Source organism: Lygodium microphyllum, chromosome 13, assembly GCF_053477565.2.
Source record: "Lygodium microphyllum isolate KBCC chromosome 13, Lygodium_microphyllum_v1.1.10, whole genome shotgun sequence".
In the NCBI taxonomy this organism is placed as follows: Eukaryota; Viridiplantae; Streptophyta; class Polypodiopsida; order Schizaeales; family Lygodiaceae; genus Lygodium; species Lygodium microphyllum.
The window spans coordinates 148,999,770-149,019,616 of NC_141147.1; the positions used below are offsets into that span (position 1 = coordinate 148,999,770).

At 39.7% G+C, this 19,847-nt stretch overlaps 1 protein-coding gene across 2 annotated transcripts; it reads left to right on the forward strand.

Annotated features, from left to right (window-relative positions):
- Nucleotides 1-420: 420 nt before the first annotated feature.
- On the forward strand, nt 421-18,758 carry LOC148027337 (cytochrome B561, amino-terminal protein). 2 transcript variants are annotated; one of them, XM_087691906.1, is made up of 6 exons: nt 421-852; nt 1,351-1,406; nt 1,533-2,720; nt 2,937-3,125; nt 15,641-15,999; nt 16,111-18,758. In XM_087691906.1, exons 1-6 carry the CDS (start codon nt 677-679, stop codon nt 16,261-16,263), a joined length of 2,121 nt encoding a protein of 706 aa, XP_087548032.1. In that variant the 5' UTR covers nt 421-676; the 3' UTR covers nt 16,264-18,758. The 2 variants fall into 2 exon arrangements, with proteins under 2 accessions (XP_087548032.1, XP_087548031.1); XM_087691905.1 differs by having other exon boundaries at nt 422-852; nt 15,641-16,017; nt 16,111-18,752.
- The last annotated feature ends 1,089 nt before the right edge of the window (nt 18,759-19,847 follow it).

The window sequence follows — 19,847 nt, forward strand, 5'->3', positions numbered from 1 at the left end:
CCAATCATATGAGAGATTAACCCAATCATGTGAGAGATTAATGACCACGTTCTCTACCCCCAATCATGTGAGCAATTAATGGCACCTTGGTTTGGTTTGGGAGCTAGGTTCGGGAGCTCCTTGGTGCTTTGTCACCTCCTGAACCTGTAGCTTAAATAATAATGTAGTATAGAGAGCTAGGTTCGGGAGCTCCTTGGTGCTTTGTCACCTCCTAAACCTGTAGCTTAAATAATAATGTAGTATAGATATAGATATAGATGACTCACCTGAAAACGTGAGACTGATTGAAGAGTGGAGACATTTGTAAGACGTCTCTGGCCTCCAATTGTCTGGGCAACGGGCCCTTATTTATTTAATACGATAATAATATTTAATGTGCCAACTTCCAAGCAAATTCAAACTTCAAACCTTGTTCCAAACTTCAGTGGAATCGCGCGATGGGCGGCCCCTACCGAACTCATTGGGGAAAACCGACGACCAGTGTCGAAAACTAAAAACCCTCTTTTGGCTATGGCGGGAAGCAGGCGACCTAGGGTTTTGGATGAACACGCAGACTCCGGTGCGATACCCTCGTCGAAAGGCCATGTTTCTCTCACCAACAGCACCATAGCAAATTTCTATTCCGCTCGCGTTCGCTCTTGATCGGGACGCTCGGGTGGGCTTCCACTTCTGCCTCATGGCGTCCCCTCTTCCTCTTCCTCCTCCCGCCCGCAACAAGTTTAGCGTCTACCAGAATGCAGCCATCACCTCCGCCCTTGCAGCTCGAAGCCTCAGACCATCTCTGGCCTCCTTCGTCTTTATCCTCATCTTTGCGTTTGGTTCGTCTTTGTCCCTAGTGGCTGTCGTCTCTCGGTAAGTCCATCCTGACCTTGTCCCGTTTTTTGAATAAGCGTTCGTCTTACCTGACTTCCAAGAGCACGACTTACCATATGGCACACATATGTTTTTGCAAACGCTCGTGCTCTTGTCAGCCCCTACAACGGCATTTTACCAGCAAGCAGTCTTGGGTGTCTCCCTGGTCCGCTAATTGCACCTGCAATGTTAAATCTCCTGCATTTCCATAGTCTGACCACATGCTGAACACACATTTTGCATATGCACTTATTCTTGTTAGCTCCTACGACGCATTTCACCACGAAGCAGTCTTGCATGTCTGTCAAGTCTCATGCATTTCTATTGTCTCACCTCATGCTGAAATTATGTGGGTGTGTAAGAACGTAATGGTTGATGCATACAGAACTGGTGTTGCATTTGGCTATATCGCTCCCATCTAACAGGACCATGAGCTATCAAGTTTGTAATGATACGAAGCTGTCATTGGTCCTTATTAAACACTTTATTTGTCTGCAGAAAGGAAACTCTAGTGAGCACGGCAATGGAGATGGGCGTTGCACAGAGCTTTGCTTGTAAGCTTGGCAGTCTCTTCTCTTATCCTCTTGTAAGTTGTTTAAATTCTGGTGTTTGAACGATGGATAGAAGGGACTCATAGTCAGTCATTCATGGACTTAGCATACTTCCTCCTATGATTGCAGGCTATATCATCAGGATCCTGCAAAGTCTTCTGGTCATCATGTTTTTGGCAGCAATGTCAGCCCTATGCAAAGCTTTGTCATTGCAAGCAAGTGCAGATGCAAACAGTTATGCTACAGCAAAATCAGGCATCTCACATGCTGAGAACAATGCTGCTAATCCAGAAGGCACTTTGACAGAACATCACCAAGCACTGCTTGGGACAAGTACAGGAGGGAAGCACACAACACAGGTTTCTAGTAGAGAACTTGCTTCTGACACCCCAAAGCATCGCACATCTCGCAATCAGACAACCTCAAGCCCCTCTGCTTCTTCTCAATCTACTTTATTGGTCCCAGTGCACCAGACAATGTCTCTGAAAAGCGGGAGGGGACCAGGGAGCTCATTTTCAAGGTCTGGTCTTGATTGGCATGAACACAGTGCAAGCAATGTTTCTCCCATGGCAGTTACTTCAACAGGTCTTCAGGTTTCCCCATTTCAATCCTCCTCCTACATGTCCCCCCCTCAGAAATTAACTCCACCTGATGATCTGCATTTGAGCCCTTGGGCGAAGCAAGCTTCTCCTGTTGTAAAGGAAGACATTACCAACGAGGAGAAGCTTGAAGAGTTTCTAGCAGATGTCGAAGACAAGCTGGCAGGGTCGACAGTGAAGACCCCAACAACAGTGCAGGCTCTTCTGACACCACCACCAACTGTCAGGGGAGTTGGCATAGCAACACCAACTTCTGCTCTTACACCTTCTACCACACCACAAACTACTTCAGCTCGATCATTGAGAATATCTCCAAACCCTCAAAAGTTTGGAGGCTCACCAAGGAAGGGGGACAATGATCTTCTGCCACCAATGTCCATGGAGCAGGCAACTGAAGGCTTTCAGAAGCTTGGGGTCTATCCCCAAATTGAAACATGGAGGGATCTAATTAGGCAATGGTTCTCCAAAGATTTGCTAGATCCCCTTGTTGTCAAAATAGATTCTAGTCACATGCAAGTTATGCAGGCTGTAGCTAAGCTTGGGATCACGGTCAATATCAGCCCAGTTGGAGGGAGCAAGTCTGATGCAGTTATACCCTCCCAGTCACTTAGCACCGATACTCTGACCCATGAGTGGGTAACCACATTTGCACCTGATGAGGATGCATTGTTACATCAACTACGAGCATTCCTTATGCAAGCCCGAGATGCTCCTCCAAGTAATCATCTATTTTTACTGTCTTCTATTATAAGCCAACATGTAGGCGGTTTATAGGTTTTTAGAGATTTTAGTTTAGCTTTTGATTTCAAATCAGGTGTAATTGTTTCTTCTGGTTTTAAGTAACAAATTGTATTTTTCAGCATCTACAGCTAAGCTCTATTCCTGAACTATGTGGTTTTGCAAATATGCCTGACATTGTGTTTTGCCTTTGAAGCACCTCAGCCAAGTATCTTTGGCCTTCAGCCTCAGGCTCAAGTCCGACAGATTAATCCTGTAATACAAGAATGCCTTGATGCCGTAAGTGAGCATCAACGGCTGAAGGCTCTTATCAAAGGGGAGTGGGCAAAAGGTTTGCTACCGCAAAGCAGTGTCCGGGCAGACTACACTGTTCAACGTATCAGAGGTAAATATTACCTGCCTGATGTCAATTTGTTGATTTCTGCGATTTTAATTGACTGAAGCTCTTCATCTTGCCATCTCTCTTATTCTTTCCTCAGCCAAGTTATGTATATTCATGCTGACTAAGGGATGTGTTATCACAAGTCCTTTGTAAGTGTAGGTCTTTTAATGATATGTCAACAGAGTTTCTATGGTTGAAATAGCATGTTGTTAGGTTTGTTATCTTCAGCTATATTTTCTCATGTGGGTTGTGTTGAAAAGCATTCAGGTCCAATTCTTGTGAACTGCTTCCTTCAAAGTAGGAAGTAGCTGGATATATCAACCAGGCCTTCATGTCTTTGCTGTAGCTGGAACAGAGAGGGTTGTGTTTTGTATAGAAGGTTAATTAGAACAGCTGTAACATGGTATTGTTTGCTATAGTATGGCATGTTCATATATGGTTAGTACACTTGTGCTTAAAGTTTGCTCTAGAATGCAAGTACAAGTCAAGCTTTGGAGGGCTTAATTTGACAGAAGCTGTAAATTTTACACTTTTGCTTAAAGGTCTACCCTTAAGGTTGTATATAAGAATACATAGATGACTTTTTTTGGCAAGCTATCTAGCCAAACTTGTCGAATCAAACATTTGTGGGGTCTCTTCAAATGTATGAATTGATGTTAGTAGGGGTTTTGACTTCAATGTGTCTAGTAGATTATTCAAGGGATTGATAAGCAACAATTGGTTTGTAATTGGATGGATGTAATAATATGGACCAAGCGCCACCAAGATTTCATCTATTGGTTAGTCCATTATGACTTGATCCTTTAGGGGTTATATAATTGCGAACTATTGGGAGACATAATTGGGAAATCTCAAGGTTGGCCGTTGGATGTCAGGTAAAATGTGATTCTAATGTTAGCGAATATGGTTGTTACCATCTCTTATTCACAGTTTCTTGAAATGGTTGTTAACCCCCCTTTTGTGTTTTCATTGTTAGGTCCTAGAGAAATACTTGTGTGTTCAATAAGCTTATTTGCCTCTTTTTTTTCCAAGAAGCGAATTCCTTGCCAAGTATGTTTTTGCTATTGCATTGTTGTGACCTAAGCTCAAGAGCCCCTCATAACATCTAAATTATGTGTTCTTTGTTACAAAGTAATTAATCTCTCCTATTTTTACTTTTAATTGTCTTGCGCATTGTGTGGTTCCCTAAGGGGATTCTCAACGTTGGTCTCTTTTATTTAGCAGATATAGGTGATTCGGCTTAAGGGGATCCTTGTCCTTTGCCTTTTTTATCTAGTAGATACATGCGATTCATCTTTGGTGTTTCAAGGCTCGATATATAAAATTAAATGTGCCCATACACAAATAAATTAGCTAGGCTAGGGCTTGAGTATTAATTAGCTCTTAAATTGGTATCTAATTAATGCCTAAGTGGGCTTTGAGTATTAATTAGCTCTTAAATTGGTATTTAATTAATGCCTAGTTTCTAGTGTTAACATTGACATTTAATGGTTGATTAAAGACCCTAGGTGCAAATTGACACTAGGCACCACCTAGTACTTGAATCAGCATAACTTATAACAACTTTCGTCTTTGGTACCCATTGACATCTGGGATCATGGGCCCTTCATTATGACTTAGCTAGCTTACTCATCATATGTGCTTTGCACACGTGCACATCTAATTAATGTTTAAGCCAAATCCTAAGCAAAGCATCAAAGTACACTTCATTGTGACACCTTTCCTATTCTAGATGAGTTGGGGCGAAGACAACTTGAAGACTTGAAGAAAGGAGTTCTTACTTGGGACAATGTTGATGGCTAAGTATACTTTGCTCTTCTTTGTTGCATCTTGAAGGAAATCTTTTTGTTGAGATTACCTTTTGCATGACATCTTGAGAGGTGTGGGAGAAGCCATAACTTATTTACAAGGCTTCGTGGAGCATTTGAACTGTGATCATTCATGGATAGGTATAGTATATTTGGCTCAAGGCAATTGATATGATTTAGTTATTTACTCTCAAGATGATACAGGTTCAGGATTAGCTTTGCGACTTGCAATCTATTCTTCTTAAAGCTTATGTAGTGGGGATTGTTCTCTACAAGCTACCTATAGAGTTCGATGGTGTGACTAACGTTTATGAACTTAGATATCAATGGTACCTATTCATTTTTTGGTCCTTGGATCATATGAACTTGATACTACTTGAGTATGAGGCTTCTTTGCATTTATAGGGGAGATTATTATCTTTCCTTGGTGGCAAGGCAGATGCTTTTCCTTCTTTAGAGTGGTGGCAAGGAGAAAAAGAAAAATCAATGCTATCATAGCAAGGGGGGGCACCTTGAAAGGATTGTAATAAACTAACAACATTGTGGAAGGACAAGGAGAATAAAAATGTTATAGACTTCTTTGATGAGTCATCATTCTTCTCAAACTTGGACTTTGATCTTGGCTAGGTGACGAAAGCCATACTTTTCTCTTTGGCTTTCTATCTTTGGAGAAGATGTTATCCCTCATGATTCTCTAGTGTCAAAGAGGGAGTGTGAAGAGGGTAGTGGTGGTTTGTTATCCAAGTCTCATCCACATGTAGGTGTGGTGGACTTTAAGTTTGGCTTTTCAAAGCATTGATTAAGTTTGACATATTCACATTCTAGTGTAGTTTGCATTTTAGATTCATGATGGGATGGCTTGACAAGAGCAATCTTTGGCACTAGTTAGATCTTATAAGAGGAGGCACTTTGGTGGTTTGGTTGTACAATCAACATCAACATTAGTATATATTTGAGGCACCTTAGTAGTGGTTTGATCATCCATCTCTTGGATATTCATGGTCTTATATGTTTGCCATTGTTGTATGTACTATGATGAATCCTTTATCATTGTACATTTTGTATGTATTGATTATCGATAATTTGAGAGAAGTTAGGAGAGTACATATCTTGGGTTGAAATCCCAAATTGTGAGTCTACTTTGTTTCTAAATCCAATTCATTTTTATTGGTTGATTGGATATTTTTGGTGTCTTCTAGTGTTGGTTGATTGTTCATTATTGTTGTCTTTGCTTTTGGCTATTTATATTTATAGATAGCCTCTCTCTTATTACAGATTACACGTCTTGATTCTTATCCTAAACATAGCCTTCCTTTTCATAGAAGGGTGGTAGAACCCTAAAATGCACTCATTTAATGATAAATTAAAAATTTCTCTCTTTTGTTTAGATTGTTTAGGAAATTGAGATGAGTTGACAATTAATTGGTCTCAAAATGTTGACACCCCTTGTGGTATTTGTTTTTACATTAACTCCAAAGCACTTGTACAATTGGAAGTTGACTCAACCAACTTTTCAAAATATTGGCCAACTCTTCAATAATATTTTGAATAATAGGCCGTTGCTTGTAACCAACAACCATCAAGTTCAATTTGCCCCTTGAATAGATGCAGAATCATGCACATTTTGGATCAATAACACTTGTGTGTAGGTCTCCAGTGACAATGGTATCAAGTCCTAAATTACTACTTAATTACGAGTGTCACAAGGACGTGAAAATTTGATACTTTGCTTATGCTTAATTGACATTTGATTAAAGGATTAATCAAATGTGCAATTAAAAGATGCACATGTGTTGCACATGCGAGGTGCAAGCTACGTTTTTTACAGTTGAAGGCCCAAGGACCCTGTGAAAAAGATGGGTGTCAAAGGTAAAAGTTGTAACAAGCTATACTTGTTAGGTTCTTAGGTGAACTATGGTGTCAGTTTGCCCCTAGGACCATTATTGGCCATTAAGTGTCAGTGGTGACACTAGGGCCTAGGCATTAATTAATGGATTAATGCATGGGACCACTTTGGGTTGCAAATGGCCTAGCCAATTAATTTTTGGATGGGTAAGGTCAATTTTTTGGGCATGGATTAAAGGTTGAATTAATTTTCAGAATTAATTGATTTTGAAAATTAATTAAATGATTGAAAATGACTAAAAATGGATTAAGAAAGTTGCCTCTTGGCAAAACTTTCCCATGCAAGTGAAGGAAAGGCTAAATAGGGTTGAAGGAAGAGGGAAATCTCGTTTTTTCATTTTGGAGCTGTTGGAAAGAGGTGTTGGATTGTTGCTGTCAGCTTTTGGGGCCAATTCCCAGCCATTGGAGACCATTTTGGTGATGGAGATTGCATATTCTTGACCTTGGGAAGCTGACAATTGTTGTTGATGCACTTTCTCCTGAAGATCACAATCTTTGATACTCATATTGTTGTTGGTGCATCCTTTTGGGGCTGGTACAGTAGGGCAGCAACTGATTTTGATTAGTTCTTCGCGGCAAATCTTAGAATTTTCTCTCTACAGCATTCTCTCATCTCCTTTAGTCTATGCTCAGCCATTCTCAGCCATTTAGAGGAGATCTCAACCATTTTGGTGGGCTGATTTGTAATTTCTGCAGTAAATCCTAATTTACAGTAGAAATTAGGGTTTAGCAGCTACCTTGGGATCCGTGCCAAAGATTGAAGGCTCAAGCGATTGAAATCAGCAGTTGATAATTGAAGATTATCAAGGGATTTCAGGAGCCAGTCCATCTTGAATTGATTTGGGGTAGCATTTGGCCAGCCAAGGGTCAAATTGGAGAAAAAGTCCCGGGTGAAATAAGGGGCGAATGACCTAAAAGGCTTGTTGGACATTTATGACACAAGAGCAATTGGTTAGTAGGAGGAGATTGAAGAATCTCAAGTTGTACTCCTTCCAATTGAATGAAAGCTAAAGAAATACCGCAAGGGGCGCCAATTTTGGGGCCAACGGGGTGTCTACTGTCCAAGAATGTTATGGTAAAGTGTGTATTTCATTTTATGTGTATTTATTTATTGTTGTAATTAACTCTTAAATCAGGTTATCACTACCCATTCCAAGAAAGAAGATTGGTTTCATGACCAGTAAAGTGAAGAGAAATTTGATGACCAGTTCAAGAATCGGATGAGGACAACAACAAATCTCTTTGTTGAATTGGCAAAGGATCCTTAGTTTACCCGATTTTGAATGCTTCAAAGGACAGCAAGGTCAAGAAGAAGTCAACTTTTAGATCTTCGGGACAACAAGGTGTATCGAAGGTAGTGGCAAATCCTTCACTTGAAGCTCCTAAAGAGGCCAATGAAGCTAAACAATTGGTATCTATGGGGCATTAATGCAAATGCAAGGCCATTATGGAAGTGCCAATCCAATGGATTTTGGACAGTTGGGCATACATGCTATGATGGGGCAGCTAGGATACTTTGGTGGTAGCACGATTTTTCATGCAATGGTTGGCGAAGGGCCGCATACAAAAATGCATGGCACAAATCCCTATGGTATGCATCAGCCAATGCATGGTGTGCAAGGCCCATTGTATTCGGGTATGATTGGAAATGTGCAAAACCCTATGTATGGTAGCATTGGCTTGATGCTTGGGGCACAAAGTGGAATGTTTGGCAATGCATTTGCACCCTTGAATGCTTATGGGGCTCAAGGAATGATTGTTGGTCGTCCAAATGCTTTACTTGGGCTTGGTCATGCTGTAAATACAGCAAATGAATCCTTTTTGCATCAGCCAATGTATGACAACTTGACTCCCAAAGGGGAAACAAAAGACTATGATGAGGGTGGAAAAGCAGTGAAGTTTGAGTCCTTCAATGGTGCACAAGATAGGTTGAAAGCTTTGACCTTCATTCAACAGTTTGATGCAGCCAATTTAGGGCGAAACTTCACGGAATCCTCTAAGATTAGAAAGACAGCCACTTTCTTGAAGAGGGATGCATTGCAGTGGTGGTCCATGCTCTTAATGCAAGGTAGAGCATCATCAATATGGATATAATTCAAGCAAATGTTTGCATCGAATTGGTTCGCTAGTATCTTTGAGGTGGACATCATGATAGCTTGGAACAAGCTTGATGCAAAGGAATGTAAGAATTTAGAGCGATACAATAAGAAGTTTTGGGATGCATTTCTGTCCGTCACTTCTTATCATGCCATACCCCTTTATGAGCAAGTGGAAAAATATGTATGTGGGCTGCCCAAAGGAATCAAGGATTTTTGCATAAAATCCATCGTGTCTAGCATGTCTCAGCTCATAGAGACTGTTGCTACAATTGATGCTTTGTTGCGTGGAAAGGATTCGAGCTTCCAAGAGAGCGGGGAGAAGCCGAAAAAAGTTTAAGGTTGAGAAAGGGGGCATATCTGAAAACTTGCTTGAAAAGAGGCTAAAACAGCAAAGAAAGGGCTCGAAAACATTGGCACAATGTATGGAATTGATGGCTATAAATAAATGCTTTATTTGTGAATAGAAGGGTCATATTGCAAAGAACTGTCCCAATAGGTAGCAAGCTGCAAAATTAGAAAATCAGGGAGATCCTAAGGGTAAAGGGCCCAAAATATCAGTGGGATTGGTGCCCGATGTTGTTAGTGATCAGCCCAATGATGATGCTATTGAGTTGTGCAGAGCATGGGGCAAAATTGGGGATCAGCATGCATTGATCTCTTCTTTGATAATGGTGCACAAGCCAACTTCATCTCTATTGATATAGCAACCCGTCTAGGCATCGAAGAGGATGAGATGGGATCCATGGAGGAAGTTGAAATGGCATGTAAGGGTCATGCAGAACCTATCATACGACTCATTGAAAAGCTTCGGTTGCACATCTAGGGATATGTGGATATCGAAGAGTTTTACATTGCTTCACTTGAGGGTTGTGATGTGTTGCTTGGTATGCTATGGTGCCACCGTATGGATGTAGTGATTGATTCATATGCAAAAGAGATCACTATTCAACATAAGGGAAAGACACTCACACTTGATATAAAGTTGAAAGGGGAATTTGACCCTGTTGTATCTGTAGTTGCTATTTTTAAAGTAATGAAAAATCATCTTTCAGCGTATTTAGATTTTGCTAAGGATAAGGATGATAGTGAGAATGTTGGAAATATGTCTAAATTAGAGAATGGTCGCATGTCATTTGTGAAAATGCATGCTGGTTGCTTCTCTCAGTCACTTCCAAGGAAACTACCATGTGAAAGACTCGAAGATCATGACATAGATTTTATCCCTGAAAGTAGCCCTCTTAATAAACCACCCTATAGAGTCAGTGCTGCCCAAAGGGAGAAGATTATGAGTCAAGTAAATGAGCTGTTAGAAAAAGGGCCAATTCAGCCCAGCTCATCTCCTTTCTGTTCTCTAGTGCTTTTGGTGCAAAAAAAGAATGGTTAATGGCGTACACGCATTGACTATCGAGCTTTGAATAAGATCACGATAAAGAATCGTTTTTCGATCCCTCGGATCAATGATGTTATAAATAGATTGCAGGGAGCAGCAATATTCAGCCGTATAGATTTGAAAAATGGGTATTATCAGATACGCATTAGATCGGAGGATGTGTGCAAGATAGCTTTTAGAACATCTTTTGGGTTATATGAATTTCTTGTCATGTCTTTTGGACTTATGAATGCTCTTGCCACTTTTAATCGGATGATGGATCGCATCTTTCGGCCACATAGAGCATTTGTGGATACTTTCTTTGATGACATGATTGTCTATTCAAAGAATGAGACAGAGCATAGAAAGCACTTGGACATTGTTTTCAATGAGCTACGTAAGCATAGGTTGGTTATTAATGACAAGAAGAGTGAATTCTTTTTGTATGAAATCCACTTCTTAGGACATATTGGATCGGTTGATGGTATTCGTATGGACCTTGCTAAGGTTGAAGCAATACGTTTATGGCCAGCTTTGAAGAATGTTCATGAGATTTCGAGCTTCTTGGGTTTATGTTCTTACTATAGGAAGTATGTACGTGGGTTTGTTGAAATTGCATCTCCATTGCATGCTTTGCAAAAGAAAGATGTGCCATTTAGATGGACAGCAGTGGAAATTTCAGCATTTGAAAAGTTGAAGGAAAAGATGACTTCAGATCCTGTGTTTGTGTTGCTTGATCTAAGGAAGTTATTTGTGGTTCATTGTGACGCATGTGGTAGGCTGTTCTTATGCAAGATGGCCGAGTTGTGTCTTATGAGAGCCTAATTCTTCACGGTGCAGAGAGGAATTTATAAGTTTATGAGAAAGAGCTCTTGGTTGTAATTCATGCACTGTCTACGTGGAAACATTATTTGTTGGGGGTTGATTTTACAATGTAGACAGACCATTAGACTTTGAGGTACTTTCTGGCGCAAACAAAGTTTTTAGAGAAGTATATGAGATGGGTAAATTTTCTCTTCATATTTCATTTTCAGATTGTACACATTGATGTAAAAAGAATGTTGTGGTTGATGCACTATCACGTAAGCCACAAATTTCAGCCGTCATTATGGTTTATCACACTGAGTTGGATGCCATGAAAGAGTAATATGTTGTTGATTCGGACTTTGCTAATGTTTATGATCAGCTTTGCAATGGCCAAAGGCATGGGCATTTTATACTAAGAGATGGATTTCTGATGATGCATGGACGATTGTGTGTCACAAAGCAGTTGAGGCCTAGAGTGATCATTGAAAGTCATGCTCCTCCATATGCAGGACACAGAGGAATTGATGCCATAGTCAAGGCAATGGTGCATTTCTTATATTGACTAGCTTTGAGGCATGATATAGAGCAGTATGTTAGGGTATGCATTATATGTGAGAAGGTAAAGCATGATAGGCAAAAGATGCCAGGCTTATTGCAGCCCTTGTCTATTCCAAATAGGTCTTGGTAGAGTATTGCTATGGACTTTATCTTTGAGCTTCCTAGAATACGTACAGGGAATGATGGGATATGGACTATTATTTGCAGGTTTAGTAAACAAGCCCATTTCATTCCGGTGAGGAAGAAGATAAAGGTTGATCATATGGCATGATTATTTATGCAACACATTTTCAAGTATCATGGTATGTCTGAGTCGATCATCAGTAATCGGGACCCTCGGATGACCAGTCTATTTTGGAAGGGGTTGTTTGAGAATATGGGTACCACGTTGAAATTCTCATCATCCTTCCATCCGCAAACAGATGGTCAGTTTGAGGAAGCAAATTTCAGAGTGTTGGATCTTTTGAGGTGCTATGTTTCAGACCACAAGACACAATGGGAGCAATATTTGCCATTGGTTGAGTTTGCATACAACAATACGGTGCATAGTTCCATTGACAAGGCTCCATTCGAGGTGGTTGAGGGTGGCAAGAAGGTTCTAGCTATTTTACACACTAAGGATAAGATCTTTGAGGTTGATCGCTTTGTGGAAAGCTTGGATGCAGCCTATGCAAAGATAAATTATGCGCTTCAAAGATCACAGGACAAGCAAAAGTGTGCAGCTGGTCGCCATAGATGTACTTTGCAGTTTGCAGAGGGCGATTCTGTATTGTTGCGTTTTGAAAAGGCAAGGTTGAAAAAGATGAAGGGAAGAGAGAGGTTGTATCCGAAGCTAAGCACGAGATACTATGGGTCCTTTCAAGTCTTGGAAAAGATCAGCGATGTTGCATATGAGCTGAAATTACCTACACATTGGTGGATACACAATGCCTTTCATGTCAGTTTGTTGAGATCTTTTCGTGGTGATGTGCCAGAAGATGTATCTGCTGAAATTCAGCCAAAGGTTAAGGAACTAGATGAGATCTTGGTACCCGAGCAGATTTTGGCACATAAGGAAAAGAAAGTCAGAGTAAAGTTTCCAGAAGATATTTGGTGAAGTTTCAAAACTATTCACCAATGGATGCAAAATGGATGGAAGAGGATGACTTGGCAGATTATCCTTAGTTGTTGCAACTTTATCTCGATGCCTTTCAGTTAGAGCCCACTTTGGATCAAGCTTACTCAGGTTCAGCAGAGCAAGGGTGTGGAGCATTGCTTGATGTTGAAGGGGGAGGTAGAACTTCCACTCTATTGGTTTCGGACTGCTCTCGTATGTAGTGGATCTTGGATGTATTCAGCATGCATCCAAGGTACCGTGTTGACAATATGTTTGCGATGAGGTCACTACTTGGTGTACTAGTTACAGTAAAATACATGTATATGAGTATGGTTGTCACCGTGGTTTTGAGACTATACTTATGCATGAGTTTTTGGACAAGTTTGGCATGAGTTTTTGCCTCAATTTTGAGATCAATTTCTGATTAGTTTTAGCTCAGTTTTTGATCAGTTTGAGAACCGTTTATGATCACTTTGGGATCAGTTTTGCATTAGTTTTTGCATCAGTTTTTGATAATTTTTTTAAATCATCAGCTTGTGATAAATTTGGAGTCATATTTGCAGCTATTTGTGATCAGTTCTCATATTAGTCCATGACCAGTTTATGATCAGGTCATACTCAGTTTTTAATTGTTTACAGTTGATTCCTTGGACAGTCGCATGGAAACAAATGTCATTGACCGTTTCAGCCATGGTTTATGCTAAGAATATGATTTACTATGATTTTGAAGTCAGAATGGTTTAGAAACATAAGTTATGGATGCATCCAATGGTTTCTAGCAACAATTTTGGAGTGTTTTTTAGTTTTCTATTATGTTTTGTTGGCTGGTAATTTTCATTAAGTTTTGCGCATATGCAACAGTTAGACAAGAATGGCCAATGTTGTGGTGACTGTCATGCCAAATTGAAATTCCAGTGCTATATACTTTTGCTTTGGCCCAATGCAATGCAATCGAGGACGATTGCAAGGTTATCAAGGGGAAGGTGTTCACGAGGACAAGAAATTTTAAGATGCTTTAATCTTGCTAGTAACATTTGATTAAGTTATTAATCAAATGTGCAAGGTTGTTTAGCACATATGATGCACATGGCAGTTATTTCATGGGAACTGGCCAAGGACCCCGAGGATGCAATGGGTATTAAAGGCAAGAGTTGTGTTAAGTTATGCCAACTGGGTTTTGGTGGTCAGTTGGTGCGAGGTTGGACCCTAGGACAATTGTTTGGCCATTAAGTGTCAGTGGTGACACCAGGGACTAGTTTAAGGGTCAACGGAGGTTGGAAATCACTCCAAGTTGCAAATGGACTAGCCAATTTCATTATAGTTGGGTATGTTTAATTTTGGGCAGGGTCAAAAGGGTTGAAATTAATTTTCAGAATTAATTAATTTTGAAGAAATTAATTTAATGGCTAAAAATGCATTAGGAAGGTTGCCACTTGGCAAAACTTTCCCATGCAACTAGGGAGAAGGCTGTTGGAGGGTGGTGGAAGCTGAATTGCAGCCATTTTGAGCTTGGTGGAGGGAGAGGAGGTGATCCAATTTGACTTTGAGAGGCGAGGATGATTGGTTGTGCGCCGCAACAGGATAGGGGGTAGTAGGTTTTCTCTTCCGCCTCAAGAGAGGCGGTGGTAGAAGAGGAGGGCTCGTTAGTGGAGCTGATGTTTTACCCCCCTTTTGAAGCTGTTGGTGCCATCAGATTTGTCATCAGAGCTACGAATCAAAAGATACATTTCAATTCATTTTCTCTCTCTTTATAGCATTCTCTCATCTCCTCCAGTCTATGCTCAAGCATTCTCAGTAATTCTCAGCCATGGGTAGCAGAGTATAACCAAATTTGGTGGACAATAGGGAGTTTACTGCTGTAAACCCTAAATTACAGCAGTAATTAGGGTTTAGCAGCCACCTTGGGACCCATGCCATCAATCAAAGGCATTAAACACTGAAATCAGCACCAAAAATTCGTGGAATTGTGAGGATTTCTAATGCCAGTCCATCTATTGTGAATTTGGGGCAGCATTTGACCAGTTGGGGTTCCATTAGAGGAAGTCTTGGGTGAACATCAAGGGGCAATTTGCCTGAATTCTTTCTTGATTATTGGAACAGCAAGGTGCTTTTGAATCAGCCAAGGAGATCGTGAAATCTCGGCTTGTAATTTATCCATTAGCAATTGAAATTAAAGAAATATCGAAAGGGGCGCCAGTTTTGGGGCCAACAGTGTGTCCATTGTCCAAGTTTATGAAGGTAAAGTGAGCATTTCAGTTTATGCTCATTTGCTGATTGCTATAATTAAGTGCTTAATCAAGTTAAACCACCCTATTCGAGAAGATAGGCTGGTTTCAAACTGCTCCGAAACACCTTATTTTGAGAGAGAGAGAGAGAGAGAGAGAGAGAGAGAGAGAGAGAGAGGTGTAGCACGGTTGGTTAAGTTGAACACATGGTGACTAGATGACTCGAGTTCAATTCCTATGTCAGTAATGGTCATTTAGTATAAGAATAAAAAAGGGAGATTTGAACCTTGATCAGCAGGTTGATAAAACAATTGGCTTACCACTAAGGTAGGCATGAGAGAGAGAGAGTGTGTGTGTGTGTGTGTGAGAGAGAGAGAGAGAGAGAGAGAGAGAGAGAGAGAGAGAGAGAGGTGTGTAGCATGGTTGGTTAAGTTGAGCACATGGTGTGACTAGATGGACTTAAGTTCAATTCCTATGTTGGTAATGGTTATTTAGTATAAGAATAAAAAAAGGAGTTTTGAACCTTGATCAGCAGGTTGAGAAAACAATTGGCTAACCGCTAAGGTAGCCATGAGAGAGAGAGAGAGAGAGAGAGAGAGAGAGAGAGAGAGAGAGGTTCTGCAATCAAGAGCTTGTATTTTCACAATATAGAGCTTGCGGAAGGAACATGTGTTAAAAAGTACGAGTATCTTGCAAATGGTGAGATTTATGACAAGATCTCAAAGAGGTGGACATTGGAGCTACCAACGGATTCCCATTTGCTAATTTACCTATTTTGTGCTCTTTTAGAGCATCCAAACTGGATGCTCCACATTGACCCATCCTCACAGCCAAGCACTCAGACAGCTAATAATCCTCTCTTTATTGCCAATCTTCCCCAGAAAGAACGCTGTCCTGAGAAGTATTTGGCTGTGCTGTCCTCTCCACCGCCTATACTGCATTCAGGGGCTTGTATACTCGTGGTTGGCAAACAAAACCCTCCAGTATTTGCACTGTATTGGGACAAAAAGGTGCAGTTTTCACTTCAGGTGCAATTACCAGACCTTCAAATAGTATCATTTAATTTTTGGTTTGCAGACTAATGTTATCTTTTGAGCTGATACTACTGCTTTTGATTCTAGGGTCGAACTGCTATGTGGGATGCAACTTTGCTTTTCTGCTATAGAATAAAAGTAGCCTATGGTGGTGTGGTACAAGGGATCAACTTGGGCTCCTCTGCGTTTAATTTGCTGACTATTTTCGAGGCTCCAAAACCAGATGATATTGAAGAATGATCAGCTTTATCTGTAGCAGGGAAGTGGTTACCTAGTCTAGAAGCAGACAACAGTTTTTATGATAGGAACTTGCCTGTCCTTGTTCTGAGGATTGGTAATGGAGTTCAGCATCCTCTCAGGTGATCTTCATGCTCCTTGGGAGTTTTTGAGAATTTGAATGCATCTTGTTAGTAGGCTCTATTTGTAGCTTCTCCTTTGGGAAGTAAAGGATGGAAAGAGCATCGAATTAGAAATTATCCTCAGAGCTCTATGATTGAGAAATGAGGAAGGCTTGGCTGGGTGTTGTGCCTTATGTTTAGTTTTGTAGTCAATCACCTGGAACTGCTTCTACTCCTAGCATAGGCCTTGTAACTTGTTCTTTATCCTCAAGTAACATTGCGTTTGAGTAGTCTTCAATGTTCTGCAAATGATTTGTGGAAGTGCCAAACTGTCAAGCTCAGGTGGGTTAAATGTCTCACTAGTTATTAGTAAGTGTCAAAGACAAGCCTTTAGTCCTCTGTCCATTTCATGTGGCCAAACACCATCCAATTTTGGACTCTTGTGTGTCTCAATCCCGTATGCAAAACTATCCATAGAATGGTCCAAGCTAAACAATATTCTGTTTTATGGAAGAAAGTTATGGTGCACAAGCAACTGTTCTAGATGGCTGACAGGGACATGTCTCTTTAGTAGTGCATTGACTCCATATCTGTTCTAGGAATGTTAGGGTTGCTGGATCATTGAAGGATAATATAAGACTAGAAATGGGTTACCGTATAAGTTAGAATGTAAGGTGCATTGTGGCTGTTGCAAAAATGACAGCCCACAATGCTACTTGTATGAAATCCAATGAAAATATGTATAGAGATCTGACCCAACTCTCTGCCATACATGGTCAAGCTCATCTAGTGACACTCTTTTATTGTAATATGTTGATATGAATTTTGCTACTTGTAATTCCATTCTATGTTTGCTTTGCTTCAATGATTTCTTTCCTTGGTTAAGTATGCAAAGTAGTCATCATATCAAAATTTCTCCAAAACATCTAACCAATTTATAGTAGACAAGATTGAAAAATCTTTTTAAAATTCAAATCTCATCTGTCTACTCTAAATTCCATTCTATGCTGTTCTCCACCTTTCTAAGCATTTCATTTTCCTTGGTAAGTAAGAAAAATAGTGGCCAAATATCAAACTTTTTGTTAAACATCCAGCCAATATATTAAAGATAACAAGAGAAAACACATTTTTGTATTGGATCTCATCCTATTTGTTTCTTGTCTAAAATTACCACATTTATAAAATGATGTCTAGGTAGTTTTGCCAATTGAACTAGGTCACAAGACACCCTTGAGGTAGGTAGGTAGTGTCTAGTAAGTCCTATGGAGAAACTAACTTGACTAGAACCATCTTGAAGATATTCTTTTAGATCTTTCTTTGAAACTATTTTGAAAGTTTCTTTGAGAAACTATGCAATTCTAATAGTTAAGTTGTCACATGCTATTCAAATTGTTGAGTGCTAGGATGTTTGTTAGTTTTTGCTCATTTATACTAAACTTGTGCTTTGTTGAGCTCATCATAGACACGTGGAGTGCTTGTGTTAATCGAGGTAAATTGTACAGACATGATGGGATAATTGCATTAAATAAAAAGTACCATTTACTCTATGCTTATCCATCATACACAAGTAGTAGTTCCATCTTTCAATCTTATGTTGTATCTCTTGCATGCCTCACTTTGTTCTTCCATGAATGCTAGCAAACAAGAAAGCTTTCTTCATTGGTACCTTGTAGTTTGGATTGTAGATGCGAAGCCTCAACTTCCTTCCATACAAGTTGCCCAAAGAATCAATGCTTCTCTCTTTTAGTTGTCCTTGATTTGTTCTTCCTTATTCTTGGAAGTGAAAGACAAGAAGACAAGAGGTATGTAATAAATGACAATTCTCTCTCTCTCACACATGCTAGAGTCTAAAAGAAGTAAGACAAGGTGGTAAAATTATATGGTTAGGCATTAGTTGTCTCCCCTCTCCCATTATATAGCTTGTAGGGCTAACAAATTAACTCAAGTTAATGTGGATATTGTGAACATTTTCACTTGTTTGTAGGTTTGTGCAAATAATCCTAATTTGTGAGGGGCACCAGACAACATTGTATGAACTCGTGTCACACTCCGAGCAACAACTTCTACTTGTAGATTGATACAATTCGCATTGGTGTGAACCCAATGCTCTAAATTTATGTTGAATGGTTTTGCTTATTGCTAAATTCTTTGAAATTGTTGTTTGCTTTTTAACTTGGCATTTTTAACCTACCTTTAGTATTTTGGGCCTCAACTACTAATTTTTGATGATTTGATAACTTGTAGTAGCTCTTAAAAAAGGTACTTTGGGGAGCTTCTATAACATGCTACTTTTAACACTTCTAATTTCAACAATTGCTATAGCACTTTGGAATTTAACTACTATTATGAATTATGATATGATGATTGATGATATTTTGTAGCTTTTAAAAGTGGTGCTTTTGGGAGCTTCTACAACAATTGAAACTTTAATTGGTACTTATAGTGATTGGGAATTTCCACAATTGCAATTTTTAGTACTTACTATTCTAACTTTGATTGAAATCAAGTTAGGATTTATTCTTGGTTCAAGGACTAAAGATAGTTCCAAAAAAATGATTATGGCCACAATGGATGTAGTGGTGGTTCCATTGTTTGATTGACTAAGTTACGGACTTGTTAATAATTGGAAAGCCGAGGTGGTTTAAAGAGATGCAAAGCCCAAGTGAAGCTTGACTAGAGCAAACATCATTTAATAATGGTGATGATTAGGTGAAACACAAATAGGCATCCCAAGAATTATCTATGGGAAGAAAGGTAGATTTTGATAATGAAGAACCACTAAAAAGTGGAACCACATTAATGTCTTTGGGGTGGAAGGGTGGTTCTAATTTAGGGAAGTTTAAGGTGTTCAATGATTGGCTTTCCCTTTGTAATGAGGCAATCATATGTCCTATGAATCTTTTATTTCAACAACGGGGACCACATCAACACTTTGGATGGGCATTTGTCCTTTTCGGCATTACGCTTCTCTTTTTTGGAACAATAAGCAATAGCTTGTAGACATTAAGTCACTACTTTGTAAGCAAAATAGCAAAGTTGCATAATGTTGAAAAGGGAAAGGGTCCATCCAAAGTGTTGATGTGGTCCCCATTGTTGAAATAAAAGATTCTATGGTGTTTTTAACACCTTAACCATGTCTATGGTTTTGGCCACCTTAACCCACCCCAAAGTTGTGATGAGAAGGGCCCTCCTCTTAGGGGGATGTGTAGTACACATAAGCATTAGGTTTATCAAGTTGATTCTTATCCATGTGCTCTTGGCATTTAAATGGAGCCATGAGCATGGGCAACTTGGATATTGTGGGTAAATATGCAATAGATCTTACACCATTTACAATATTTGACACAACAAAGCTTAGTCCATGATATTTTGTGAGAAATTTGACATGGGCTTTTGATAGGCTTGTATTGTGTAGCTTTTCATGGTGGTAAAAGCCGTGCTAATGTGAAACAATCACCTTGTTTTGTGGTGTATTGGTTGTATATG